Source organism: Rhinichthys klamathensis, unplaced genomic scaffold (genome assembly GCF_029890125.1).
Source record: "Rhinichthys klamathensis goyatoka isolate OS25496 unplaced genomic scaffold, OSU_Roscu_1.1 h1tg000265l_1, whole genome shotgun sequence".
Classification (NCBI taxonomy): domain Eukaryota; kingdom Metazoa; phylum Chordata; class Actinopteri; order Cypriniformes; family Leuciscidae; genus Rhinichthys; species Rhinichthys klamathensis.
The window spans coordinates 190,665-203,976 of NW_026606786.1; the positions used below are offsets into that span (position 1 = coordinate 190,665).

Here is a 13,312-nt window from a genome sequence, read left to right on the forward strand (position 1 = left end):
ACACTTTGCATTCCATACTGTTGGATATATATATATATATATATATATATATATATATACACATCTTGATTAGGTTGATCAAACATTTGCCACTATGCTTTGTTTGCTACAAGTGGCTATCAGCAAGCTCAAAAGTAGTAAAGTAGTTGACATCGGTTATTACATTTTTGTCATGCCTACCTATCTAATTCATCATTATCATCCCACGTAGAAGTAACAACTTCATGCACAGCACCAATTCCCAAAACTCATCATGCCAGTCCCCAAAGATGGTAGACGGTGCCAAAAACACAGAGGAAGAGGCAGCAGAATGTGTAGTAGAGGTGGTGCCAGAGGAGGAGCCTACATACTGTAAGGCGAAACAAGAGTACGAGGAATCGACTGTGTCTCAGAAGCAGAGGCAGACCATTGTGATCGCTGACTCTCCCAGTCCTGCTGGCAGCGTCATCAGTATCAGCAGTGGTACAGATGAGGAGGGGCCGGACTCTCAGAAACATTCACTAGAGTGAGTTACCTGTCTAATACATAGGATTGTTCACCCTAAGAAAAATGTCAGAATTTACTCGCCCTAATGTTGCTCAAGAAAAAAAAAACTTTAATGGAGCACAAGGTGGAAGTAGTAAGCTTTGAATATTTTTACACACTGAATTACTGGAAACTAGGGCTGGGGCGGTATGTATTTTTTCTAACCGCGGTTGAAAAGCAAGATATTCCCGCGGTATAGCGGTAAACCGCTTTAAACACCCCCCCCCACCCCCCCCCCCCCCCCCCCCCCCCGACAGACTTCCGCGCACTCACCGGAAGGCGTTTTTGCTAGACAGACTTTGTTAAATATTTTCACCTACATCCGAAAAAAACTAGCACAATTTGAAAGAGTCCAATTTTCATTAAGCTGTAATTTGGCATGAACCAATCACTGAATAGATTTCCTTATTTAAGAATATTCTCAGATACATTCGCATTGAATTCATCATTTTCAGGAGAATACATTATGATGTTGAACGAAATGAAAGATGAACACCAGACAGATGATGAGTTTTGTGCTGCGGTTCCGTTGCGGATGAAATAATAATAGCCCATCCGCGCATCTCTAATACGAATGTAATGCTATGTGTCATGGAACATTGCGCTCCCCAACTCGCGAAAGGGATTTGCTCCATCTTTTGATAAGTTTTGTTTAGAAAACCTTGAATCCATGTAAGACACACTATCATTAGAAATAATCCATGTCATTAGAATCAATGAATCCATATCATTAGACACAACGTGCACACATGTGCAGGCCAATGTTTTTTTTTTTTTTTTTTTTTTGGTGATGACGGTGACGAGCTCAGACCCGCGGTTGGAGTCACGTGACCGCGGTATTGCGGTAATGCGGTAACCATCCCAGCCCTACTGGAAACTTGTCCACATACTTCTGGCCATACATCATATCTCTTTCAGTGTACCATGGAAGGAAGGAGACAGGGTGATAGGGTGAAGAAGAGAACATTGCAGCATGACTTATGATACGGAGCTATGTTATATTTGGAAAACCTCAGCTGAATTTGATGAGATGGTCCTCACTGCAGAACACGAAATCCAGGGGGAGGAGTTGGATCCGGATCCTAAACCTAAACCTACCCATCTCCGCCCCCTGATCCCTAACCCCACCCCTAATCCTACCCATCTCCACCCCTTAGATCTGGATCCAACTCCGCCCCCTGGATCTCATGTACTGCAATGAGGTGCTACTGAATTTGATAAATTGAGGCTTATATTTTCAATACAAATCATTAGAGGGATGTTTGCAATGTTGCTGAGCTGTATATGTGATAAATGGCTTGTAAAGGCAGTGTTAGAGTGTGTGCACCCACTGCGTTTCAGGTGTAAAGGTAGTCCGGAGTGTGAGGCATGTAAGAGCACCCTCAATATGGAGCGGGTTTGTTCCCTGAGCAGTCCCGATTCAACCCTTAGTACCAGTTCATCAGCTTCAGAGCAGTCCAGCTCCTCCCCCTGCAAGAGACCCAACAGGTCTGTATTTCATGCACTCACGTTTACTACTGTCTGAATGAGGATTTGAGCCCAAAGTAATCCCTTTCGCACGCAAGTTTAAAATATTCTAGCTCAGCCCCCAGCGTGAGTTTAAGGCGACATTTATTTTAGAACGTATCACCTTATTATTTCCGTGGCGACGCGTCATGCTTGTCATGTGACACACCGCAGCCACAATAGTGCTGTATGAGAGATGTTTTGCTTTTATTTAGTTTTTCCCCTTTTTATTCAAATATTCACAAACTTGTTAACTATATCATGAACTATCTGATATTCTGATTCTCAAATGCGTGTAAGCGAATGTTTTTTCGTTTAAAAACCTTTATAATGATAATGTTAGCTGATCTATAACGTGCGATGGGCGCCGCCATTTTAGTTTGCACCGCAATTCAGAGAATCGGATGTGTCAGATTTACATCACATAAATTCACCAACTTCTCCCGAAATACATGAAAGTAAGTGACCGGTGAACTGGGAGAAGAATAGAGTAAACGTTATAGTTACCTCTACAATTTAAAACACTTCGTCAAATTATATTGGAAAGGATTATTATAGCCGATTCCATAGACATCAGTGTGTATTTTACAAACTATGAATGTATTGTTTTGCTCGTACTTATGTGTATTTAAATGTCTGAAACCTAAAATAAACATTATGTGATTGAAAACACTGAATAGTTGTGATATGACTAGCGCTGAGCGCATCTGGGACTAGGCTAGACTGATCACACCGGTGTGATCGTACGCATCAAAGGGTTAAGAACGATACATGTGTGCTGTGTTGATATGAGAGCCGATGTTATTGCGTGAACGTGTGTTATTCAGTCAAGAGCAGGGAGTTATTGTCTCTTTCTGTTGTTGTTTGATTATTAATGACAGACAGCAGGGGGTTTATTAGGCTGCTGTCACTTTAAGACCTGCCGCACGACACTGATCTGATGCATCACATTTTCATAACTCTTTGTTCATTTAAGACTTTAACTAATCTAAGACTGTGCTTACGAGGATACTTGACAAAATGGGCATTTTGACATAATTTTGACTTTTTTTTATTTTTTTTTACCAAGTTGAGGATTTTCCTTGAAATTAACTAGGCCTTGGGCAAAAATGATAATGAAAGAGACCAAACTGCCTCAAATATTTAAAATATTAGAAGGAAAAATGCCCCTATATATTTTTTTTTTTCAATTTGTTATCTAGCAGATTGATGATTCTGATTTTTATTTTTTTTAATTAATAGTGATTAAATATTTTTAAATACAAAATCATTAATTGCAAACTAAATTACATGATATCCTTATCTTTGTGATAAGTAGATTTAGTTACTCACTAAATTAAACATGTAAAGTAAAGAGGCCATGTGACAATGTTGAATTTTATAGAATGTTTGTCGCGTACTGCATAGTTTCACATACTTGTGTTGTTGTTGTTGTTTAATCAGTGCATACTAGTGTTCCATTCTGAGCACTGTTTATCAGTGAGTATGTTCTTTGCTCTGTGTGTCTGAGAGTGATTGATTTGGTCTGTGTTCAGTATGTCAGATGATGAGCGCGAAAGTGGATGTGATACGGTGGATGGCTCGCCTGCGTCGGTGTCCTCCAGTCGAGCTGACAGCCCCTTCCTGGAGGCCACCTATATTAATGACAACAACCAGAACTGCAAAGCCAATAGAACTACAGAGACCGAGTCTGCCAAGCTGCCCATCCGCACCATGGTGGTGCCGCCCATGCGGGTTCAGAATAATGAGCTGATGGGCCGCAAAGGTAACCAATCCCACCAAATCTTTCAAAGTACATCACTGACAAACCCAGTTCAAATTCATATTGTATGAAAAAAAATAGTTTGTGAGTGTCAACCATAAGACAGACAGGGGAAAAATGTCCCAACTCCTAAAGGGAGACAAGCAGCCCTAGTTTGAAGCAGCAGCCTGGTTTGAATAATATACTCACAACAGAAGTTATAATCATACACAGACAAAAACAATCATCATGGACAACAGTCTCCATTTGCAATAAAACATTTGGACCAGAACACATTTGTTGGGTCACAATGCTTGTCAGTTTTTTGTGTACTGGAGATGAGGGGCTCACTGAAGCCATTAGGCCACCCTACCAACTGCCAACGATTATGTATATTAGAGATTCCCATTTTGGTCAGCCAAATCTTGAAATAAAAAGTTAATATTTCAATAATTTAACAACACATTTGCATGGTCACGGTTCTCTCAGCTAATGGTCACATCATATAGGTAAACAAAAAGTATTTTTTAGCAAGTGATTTTATTTATTTATTTACTTGAATTGTACATTGATTTAATTCATTATTAGCTTTTTATCAACTCTTAAACCCCATGCAGTTTGGGAATTCCTGATGTATATGATGCTAATGACTGAAAATGGGTGTTTTTTTCTTGTTTTTTTTTACTGCTGTTTCGGGGTGAATTCTTTAAATAGGAATCAGTTTAGCTTCAAATTCAATTTCTATTTTTAAATACTAGGTTTACTCCAAACTAATGCCTCTGGTGTAAATATTAGAAAACAGGGCAAGTTTGATTGATGTGGTTTCTTTTTTCTTCTTTTTTGGAATATCTTTTTCATTTTGCCATTTGTTGTTCTGAATCCCTCTTGCAAGAAGTGTAAACTTATCTAGCACTATTTTATGAGGTTTTCAAGTAGTGACGGCTACTTTTGCCTGCTCTTTCTTCCATTGTAGTTATAGAGCCATCATGCCCACCCAAAGGCCGCAGTGGTTCCAACAGACAGCCGCCCTACTCAACATTACTGGTGAACCACCAACGGAAGACCACACAGGCTTTCCCACCCCTGCAGCACTCTCAACACCAGCTCTCCTTTGGACAGGTCAGTTCCTCCTCACCTGTTTCTAAACCTGCTGCACTTCTTATTTTATTGGTTGTTGTAAAGTCAGATATTATATTTAGATACCACTACTATGTACTAACGCGAAAAATATATATAAAAAATAAATAAATTAAAAGCTGAGATGTCTTGTGTTCGAATTGGTCGAATTTAAATCGAATTGGTGTTCAAAAACTTCTTGAGGCCTTTTGACATGGAGCATTTTGCCACAATTTTTACCGCCACACTTATTTTAAGGAGAAGCGATGTGAAAAAAAATGTATTGGCAAAATAATATTGTTAAATTATAATCTTTAGCAGATCTCAAAATGAATGTGTTTTTTTATGTACATTGTAAATTAATTTTATAAATTGGAAAAATTCGAATTTTAATATCTATTAAATGGGTCATGACGTGGATCTTTTTTTACAATCATTTAATTATGTTCCTTGAGGTTCACTTATAATAATAATAAAGTTTTTGCACACAAAGTTAAAAATAAACCATCCACTTGTTCCTGACGCTGGTGTTCTTCTGACGGCTGTACAGACACTAACACGCTGTTTAAACCGGATGTATCAAAGCGAATTTTCTTTTACGCTTCTATTTGTCCTGTTTTTGGGAGTAGCTCAAGCATGTTGAGTAAATCACAAATTGAACGGGCATCTGTATACGGGATCCACTGTAGACAGCGTCACTGATTATAATAATTATATTTGCTTTTAATGCGACTCTATGCTTGCGTCCGGTGTAAACAGGTGTCAGCCATTGGCCTTGGCCAAATGGTATGATAATGTAAAAAGATTAGATGATGCCTTGCTCTACGGGCAGTCATTTGCTAATGTATTTGCACGTGTGACGTCACAAATCCCACTATTTAAACGAGCAATTTTTGGAGCTTGGTTACATTAATGCTTTTTTTTTTTTGTACTGGCATTTTTGTTTTAATGGTACAAAGACCTCTCAAACGATTAAGGACAATTTAATTTCTCATGTCATGACCCTTTTAAAACAAAAAATGGTTGGCCATTTATTGGTTCTCGGCTATAACAAAAATAATTATTGGCTGATTGGCTTCCATATTGGTGCGTCCTTACTTACAACAACCCAGTCTTAGTTATGACTTGATTGCCATTTGTTCTTTCTTGGAATAAACTGATTGGTTCATGCTTTAGGTCCAGCATTATGGCTCATCCCACCAGGAGTGGAACGGCAACTACAGCCACCGCCGCCCTCAAGCATTCATCCCGCCCACCGTACATGGCCACACCTTCACTCTGCCTCATGCTAGTCCCACCCACACAGCCCACCCTCCTCAATCACACCTGGGCATCCACCCTCACACCCAGCCAACTTTACTGTCCTACCCCCCTTCAGGCCCCCTGGTGACAAATGCCCCCATGGCCCACCTCTTGGCTTCACCTGGGTCCACACGGAATCACGTCTTTCAAACGGCATATGGCCTCTCCCATCCGGCAGGCCACCTCGTGCACCAGGTCACTGTGGGGCTCAACCGCCTCTTGCCCTCACCCACCCTCCACCCTCAAGGCCAATTCAAGCCCCTGTTCCCGCCACACTCCTTCATCGCATCACCCGCATACGCAGGCTTCCCCCTCAGTCCCACCAAACTAAACCAATACCCATACATCTAGAGACTCGCTCTGCAACCCTATGGCAGGCGTGGTGCCAGGCTCTCTGTAGAAACCACCCGAAGCCATGGCACAAGAAAGAAAGGAAGCAGTTTCTCTGAATCACACAGACTTCAGTGCAATTAAAATTAGCTTTAAAAAGGAAACGTTTGGAAAGTCTTTAGCATGTAGATAAAGAATGTGCACGGTTGAGAAGCAAGAGATTGGATAAATAAGAAAAAAAACTGTTTTGCACATTTGATTACCTTATCGGATTTTCAGATCTTCAGATTTGAACGCTCCTCTAATGAATATCAACAATGGATGGTGTCCAAAATCATGTGATCGTCAACTTATTTTTATACATTGCCTTTACCTTGTATACAACACATCTTTGTTTGTAAAGACAGCCCAGTGTGGTGTTCACAACTGATGAAATGTGTCCACTTGCCGTGTTTTCTTGCGTTCCAAGTATTTGTACTTTTCTCGGTGTCTTTGGTGTCGTTTGGAATGGAGTCTCCTAAAAGAGTCGTTCATCACATTCTGCATGTGTTGCATGATGTTGATCAGAGAGAAGCCTATAGGGGCTCTTTGTGTCGAGAGGCTCGCTGCATTGTTGTCCCCAGCCATAGTGCCTTATATATATCGGCAGTTGTTTGTTCTACTACACTCTCTCTGTGTGTATACAATGTGTTTGTGTGTGTACGTGTCCTGGACTGCAGCACTTGCAATTCGAATCAGTCCATGCATTCTTTTTGTGTGAGTGTGTGTGTGTGTGTAATGTATATACACACTGGTGTTTTATTTCATGCATAGATAGGCATCAATGTACTGCATTGCACAAACTGCAGTGCTTATTTTTGGATCCAATGTATATTTGAGATGTAGTGAGTTACTTTTCGTTACTTCATAGGAGAACAGCCAGCTTTTGCTGCTGCGAATGCTTGCTGTTGATTTTGTTGTTTTGATCAAATTTTTGTTGTTGTTGTTATCTTGAATTTATTAGTTGTGTAGAGAATTCTTTGAATTTCTATTGAGAAAAGTCTACAAATCTAACAGTATTTGTACTGTTTAGTAAAACTGCAATACAATCTATATAGTTAAAGGTTTGTTTTTCTTTTTGTCTGTGTATTTAGTTCTTCGGGTTTGTGTGTGTTTGTGTTTTGTGTGGTGGGCATGGCTTCGACTAGATGAAGACACAAATGCAACTATCGGTCTTTGATTCAGGGTCATGGATTCATCTTAGCCTGAGCAGACCATGCAGTATTTGATGTATAGACACATATGAGTATATATATATACATATAATAGAGCTAGTATTTTTAGTGCTGAAGCTTGACACGGTTTAAGGTGTGAAATTATCATTTATGCATGTGTGAATTGATTTTTTTTTCTTAATTATACCATTATATCATATGTTGAAAGCTTGTTGGTGTCAACTGCATTTTATACATTCCGTCAGGGAGAATAAATATATTGTGTGTTTATATATATATATATATATATATATATATATATATATATATATATATATAGCATTTTTGTATTGAGTTTGTTCTGCTTGGTTTGTGTTTTTGCCTCTCAAATGAAGTTTGCTTGTGCACCACCAAAGACTGTAATTTGAACGCTCTGTTCCAGAACCTAGCGATATTTCAAGGCATCGTAGTTAAACTCCCGATGCAAAGGCTGTCAGATTCTCTTAAACAAAGAATCATCCTCCGTGGCTCTACCATTGCAAAAATCCTAACGGTCAATGGTGCCTCTTAAACCAATCATATTATAGGCTTGCCATCATTGAATCACTGTCAGAGTTGTATGATGGCAGGGTTGCCATGTTGGTGTGGGTTGATCTTATTATACCATTATATTGCATTCATTGAAATATTGCATTCATATTATTATTATTTTTTTAAATCTATTAATGATAAAACTGTGCTAGATGTTAAGTGTTGTGAAGGAGGGCCACTGGGAAAGGGAGCCTTTAAGCTGTTTATGATCACTATGATATAGTGGTTTTCAATTTGCATAACAGTAACTTTAAAATATGTATTTTAGGGATGAGAATGGCATAATTTGAGTTTTGATATTTGGGGTATGGTAATTGGGCTACTTTTGGGCTATTTTTGATTGGCTATTGGGCTAGTTTTGTTACGCAGACCTGGCAACCCTGTACGGCGGTCAATCATTTTTACGGATACAGCATGAGAAGTGCTATAAACTGAATCCTGCCTATCATAAAATTGGCGGTGATTTCTACGGTAATTTATGAACTCAAAAAAATCTATCAATCCAAAATGCATTTTTTTGTGGCGAACATGCCATTTTTTTCTGCTTACAAGAGTAAGAGCTGTTAGCTTAGCACCATGCATTGCTAACATCAAACTCTATTTTGTAATCAATTGTGGGTGGAGCCTCTTTGCGAGAAGTTACTGCTTATGTAGAACTATTATGTATTAGCTGTATATGAAGTCAGCAGAACGCAAGGCAGCTCGCTGGGTTTTGGAACAGAGCTGTTTCTCTGAGCAAGGTAGCTATTCTCTGCATAGACCTCACATATACTGTAGTAATTATAGTCATGGGGTAAATTTCTAAAATTGTATTTAAAAAAATGGCTGAGGTTATGTTTAGCTTTTTGAACAAGTAATAAATCGTATCATCTATCTTGAATGTATCATAGACAAGCTGCTATATATTGATTGCCACTTCAGATAGCTGTGAAATTAGATTAGACTAGTTCATAACTGCATTTGTTTATTTGTATGAGTCTCTCTGATTGCCTAAACTAGAAGTGGATTTTGATTTTGAGTAATTTTGCTTCAATGTTTGGAGTGTCATCGTAACTACTGTATTGCTGATAATGGACATGTAGATTTCTTTTTTTTTCTTTTTTTCTTCAAATCAGTATTGTATCTTCATAACCGTTCTGGCTCATCACTGCATATTACTGGATGAATTTGTTTAACTTAATTTGTGTATGTTTACCTGTTCATCTGTGTTTTTGACTTGTAATAGCTTGCAGGACTGATTTAACTTTATCCAATTTAAAAGTTATTCTGCTGTGTTTCAGAAATACAAACATTAGTATTTTTGTCAAGGAATTTTTGGTTAATATGATAAGCAGCCCCATAACCTCATGCCACTGAGCACTTATTAAAAGTCTAGTGTGCAGTAACCACATGGCCATGCTTTGATATGAGAGTACAGTGTTGTGATTAAATTAATTGTCCAACTGAATTGTGATTTTTATTAATGTTTGTCATTTGATAATTGAGAACATGTTTTTAAACAAATGATCACTGATGTCAGCTGATGTTATATTCATGTTTGGTCATGTCTTTTTTTTTTCCTTTTTTTTTTTCCCTTGATCAGTGTAAGCAACACAGTGTGTGCCTTGATTGAGATATTGGTAATGACACATTCACTTTGCAAAAACAAGTATTCAGCTCACCCACTGACCAGACCAAATACGAGAAAGAACAAACAGTAAAATTACCATTCCAGGGATCGAAATGGTTATATAAGTTTTTTTTTTTTTCATAGATATTAAATAGACTTCTAAATCACTGATATATTTCTAGTTAATCTTAGTCAGCTCATTTTAAAGATTAAAAGCCTTGTTGATATTAATTTTGATTCATTAAGAATGTTAATATGTTGCACCCTGTGCATGTTTTGATCCCTGTGATATGGCGTTCACCAGCATTTAGCCTGAATACACCCCGTGTCAATATCGAAAAAACTGTACTCAACACTTTCAATATTTATTGTGTGTTCATATTTAAACAAATTAATGGATATGGACGGTTTCTGCTGAACTTTTCTAATAACAGTATTCAGTAAACATTAACACCACCATTTTTATTTTGGAAATTATGTTGGCAAAATAGTTTTGTCTAAATTATTTACCATTCAACCTGAAATTCACTTCCTGGTGTTATGCTTTTCAATCTGTCTATAAGCAGATCCACGGTTTATATCATATTTTTATCGTCTGTCAAAGAAGTTACTTCACACTGCAAGTTATGTATTTCATGTTTCAGTTACTTGGTTAATTAAGAGTTGATCAAATTAAATTGTTATTCACTGTTTTGATATGTGTAAACTTTTGTTTTAGCGTTTCGTTTAATTTGCTTATCTGGTTTGATGCTACACTAGTTTGTCACGTAGCACTTGCACTGTGCAATATTTAACAGTATGAGGACTGGGGAAATGTAACCCTTTGGATATAATGTCTTTGCAGAGTGTAATTGATGTTTCCTCTCTAGTTCTCAGTGAATAAAGATGTGACCAAGCCTTCTCTACTTAGTCACATTAAACTGAATTTCCAGGTGACTTTTGGTGAGTGAATAAAAAATCATGGTGTTTTATTGTCAATATTCACTTTGAATACAAAAGAAAAATAAAGTAAAAGAAAAAAATCTATTGTTGCAACCCTTTTTAATTGTATTACTTGGAACCAAAATATGGCCGGTATCTTTATAACTCAGACATAGCACGACATGCTCTTCTTTAAAAAATCTCTTTATAAGCAGGATCAGTGGAATCATTTTTCTACCCATTTTACCCTCTTTTTTTTTTTTAACTCATTACACTATATAAGTTGGAAATTCTGAGTTGAGTAATAGTGCACAACTTGTACCCCTCTGTAATATGTCTGTATTAAATTATTATTAGCGTTTTTATTAAAACAATTATACCACATAAGCCATTATTGGTGGGTATTTTTCAGTGACCCTTTCTGTTGGTTATATTATTACAGTAGGTGACAAGTATTTTTGAGAGGGTCATTGAATCATTCATTCTGATTCATTCAGGAAATGCCAATGCTTGTTTTTTCTTAGAGATGCGCAACCTCGATTTTGCATCATTTTAAAATGTTCGTTGGCAAAGAAATAACAATCTGACAGTCTTAAAAGATAAGTTTCATATACTCAATATTAATGGCTTGTTCATTGTAAAAATTTGTGCTGTTGGTGGGAACAACATTCTTGCTCTTGTCTGTTATGTTCATATCTTTTGTTTTTTCTACTGAAATCCTATGACCAGAGCTGTTGTTTTTTTGACAAATACTTTATTGTGCTTTTCTTACGAACAAAGTTACCAGCATTAACACTAATACATTTTCACTGACTTAATGCAGTGTTGAGGACATAACTGATAACAAATCTATAACAGATATACAAAAGAGAAACCGATACACATACATTGGAAATAAGTTTAATTCTAAACATTTTCAAAGGTGTATAATATCCTGCGCTCCAAGCTCTCTGTCCCAAATTCGAGTTATACCAAGAGTTCCACATTTCTCCATGACAAGACTACCATAAATAATAGAGACCTTAGCTATGTTCCCCGATTCAAACCAATGAGTTATGTGGTGAGATGTCAAAGGTCTGTCCCAAGGAACTCCATAAGCCTTAAGTGAAGATCTCAACTGTAAATGCAAGAACCATAAGAATCCCTGCAGATAAGACTGGAGATCCCGAAGTTTCAGGAGTAACAACCACATCTAAATTATCGTTCCATGTGTGTTCTGTTGTAGAGTGTGGTTGTCACTCCTGTAAATTACTGAACTGTGTGTATGCAGAACATGATTAAGTGAAGGTTGTTCATCTAGCCAAGAGTTTAAAGACTAAATGAAAAGACCAATAGTACAACATAAAATCCGGCAGTGATGGGCCACCCAAAGATTTAGGACAAGTAAGGTATCCAATTTGAAGTGAGGTTTTTTAAATTTCGAATTCATCCTCTGGAGCTCTGTGAAATAATCTTTAGGGGGAGAAAATGGCAACATGGAGAATAGAAAATTAAACGGCAAGTAGCCTAGATTCATCTTTACTAACGCAATCCTCCCCTGTAACGTCAATTTCAAAGATGACCATGACTGTATTTTATTCTTAAGTGTGACATAATTCTCAAAGCTGACACGGAGGAATGCATAGAGCAAGGTAAGTACATTTTGAAGTGTGCCACTCAAGAGGTAAGTTAGGGAAGGGAGTCTTCTCTGCATCATTTAAAGGAACTAATGGGGACTTCTCCCAATTTGTTTATATCCTGAAAAAAAACTAAATCTAGAAAAAAGGTTCATGATCTGAGGAAGCGAATTAGTAATGTCCGAAAACTAAAGGATTATGTCATCAGCATATAGTAAGATTTTATGATTTTTTTATCTTAAATAATTATTGGGGCAATCATGTGGTCTTATGGCCTGTGCTAGCAAATAACATTGGGGATAGTGGGCATCCTTGACGAGACCCTCTATTAAGAGGAAAAGGATTGGAGATAACCTGCCCTGTTTGAACCACTGCCTGAGAGCAGCTGTATAGTGTTTTTATCATCTATAAAATTACAATCAAAGTTGAATACATTAAGCGCTCATAAATACCTCAATTCAAGCCTGTCAAAGGCTTTTTCAGCATCTATAGCTGAAAAGTGCTGCTGGATTATTAGATGTTACAAGGATATTAAGAATGTGAAAAAGTCGTCTGACATTATTAGAGGCCTGTCTGCCTTTAATAAAACCTGTCTGGTCCTCATTTATCAGTTTACCCATCAGTGGTTCAATTTGATTTACAAGTACTTTTGCAAAAAAATTCATTCTGAGGATATCAAAGATTTGCCTCGGAAGAAATATGGAGGCTTTTTTAAGAGTAGAGTAATTAAAACGTTTTGATGGTACATGATAAAAATGATTCCACATAATTTATTGGTTCATTTGGGAACATTTTATTGATAACTTTTTTTGACCCACCCTGAAAATATTTGTTGTTGCCTGCTTAGGGCAAACGTCGTGCA

At 37.5% G+C, this 13,312-nt stretch overlaps 1 protein-coding gene across 2 annotated transcripts in view; it reads left to right on the forward strand.

Annotated features, from left to right (window-relative positions):
• Window positions 1-8,007, forward strand: part of hipk3b (homeodomain interacting protein kinase 3b) — a 98,359-nt gene extending 90,352 nt beyond the window's left edge. For both annotated transcript variants that reach the window (XM_056267892.1, XM_056267891.1), the window contains exons 12-16: window positions 212-505; window positions 1,867-2,013; window positions 3,567-3,796; window positions 4,746-4,891; window positions 6,065-8,007. In XM_056267892.1, coding sequence (XP_056123867.1) covers window positions 212-505; window positions 1,867-2,013; window positions 3,567-3,796; window positions 4,746-4,891; window positions 6,065-6,541 — 1,294 coding nt within the window. In that variant the 3' untranslated portion in view covers window positions 6,542-8,007. The remainder of the gene's footprint in view (window positions 1-211; window positions 506-1,866; window positions 2,014-3,566; window positions 3,797-4,745; window positions 4,892-6,064) is intronic.
• Window positions 8,008-13,312: the final 5,305 nt, after the last annotated feature.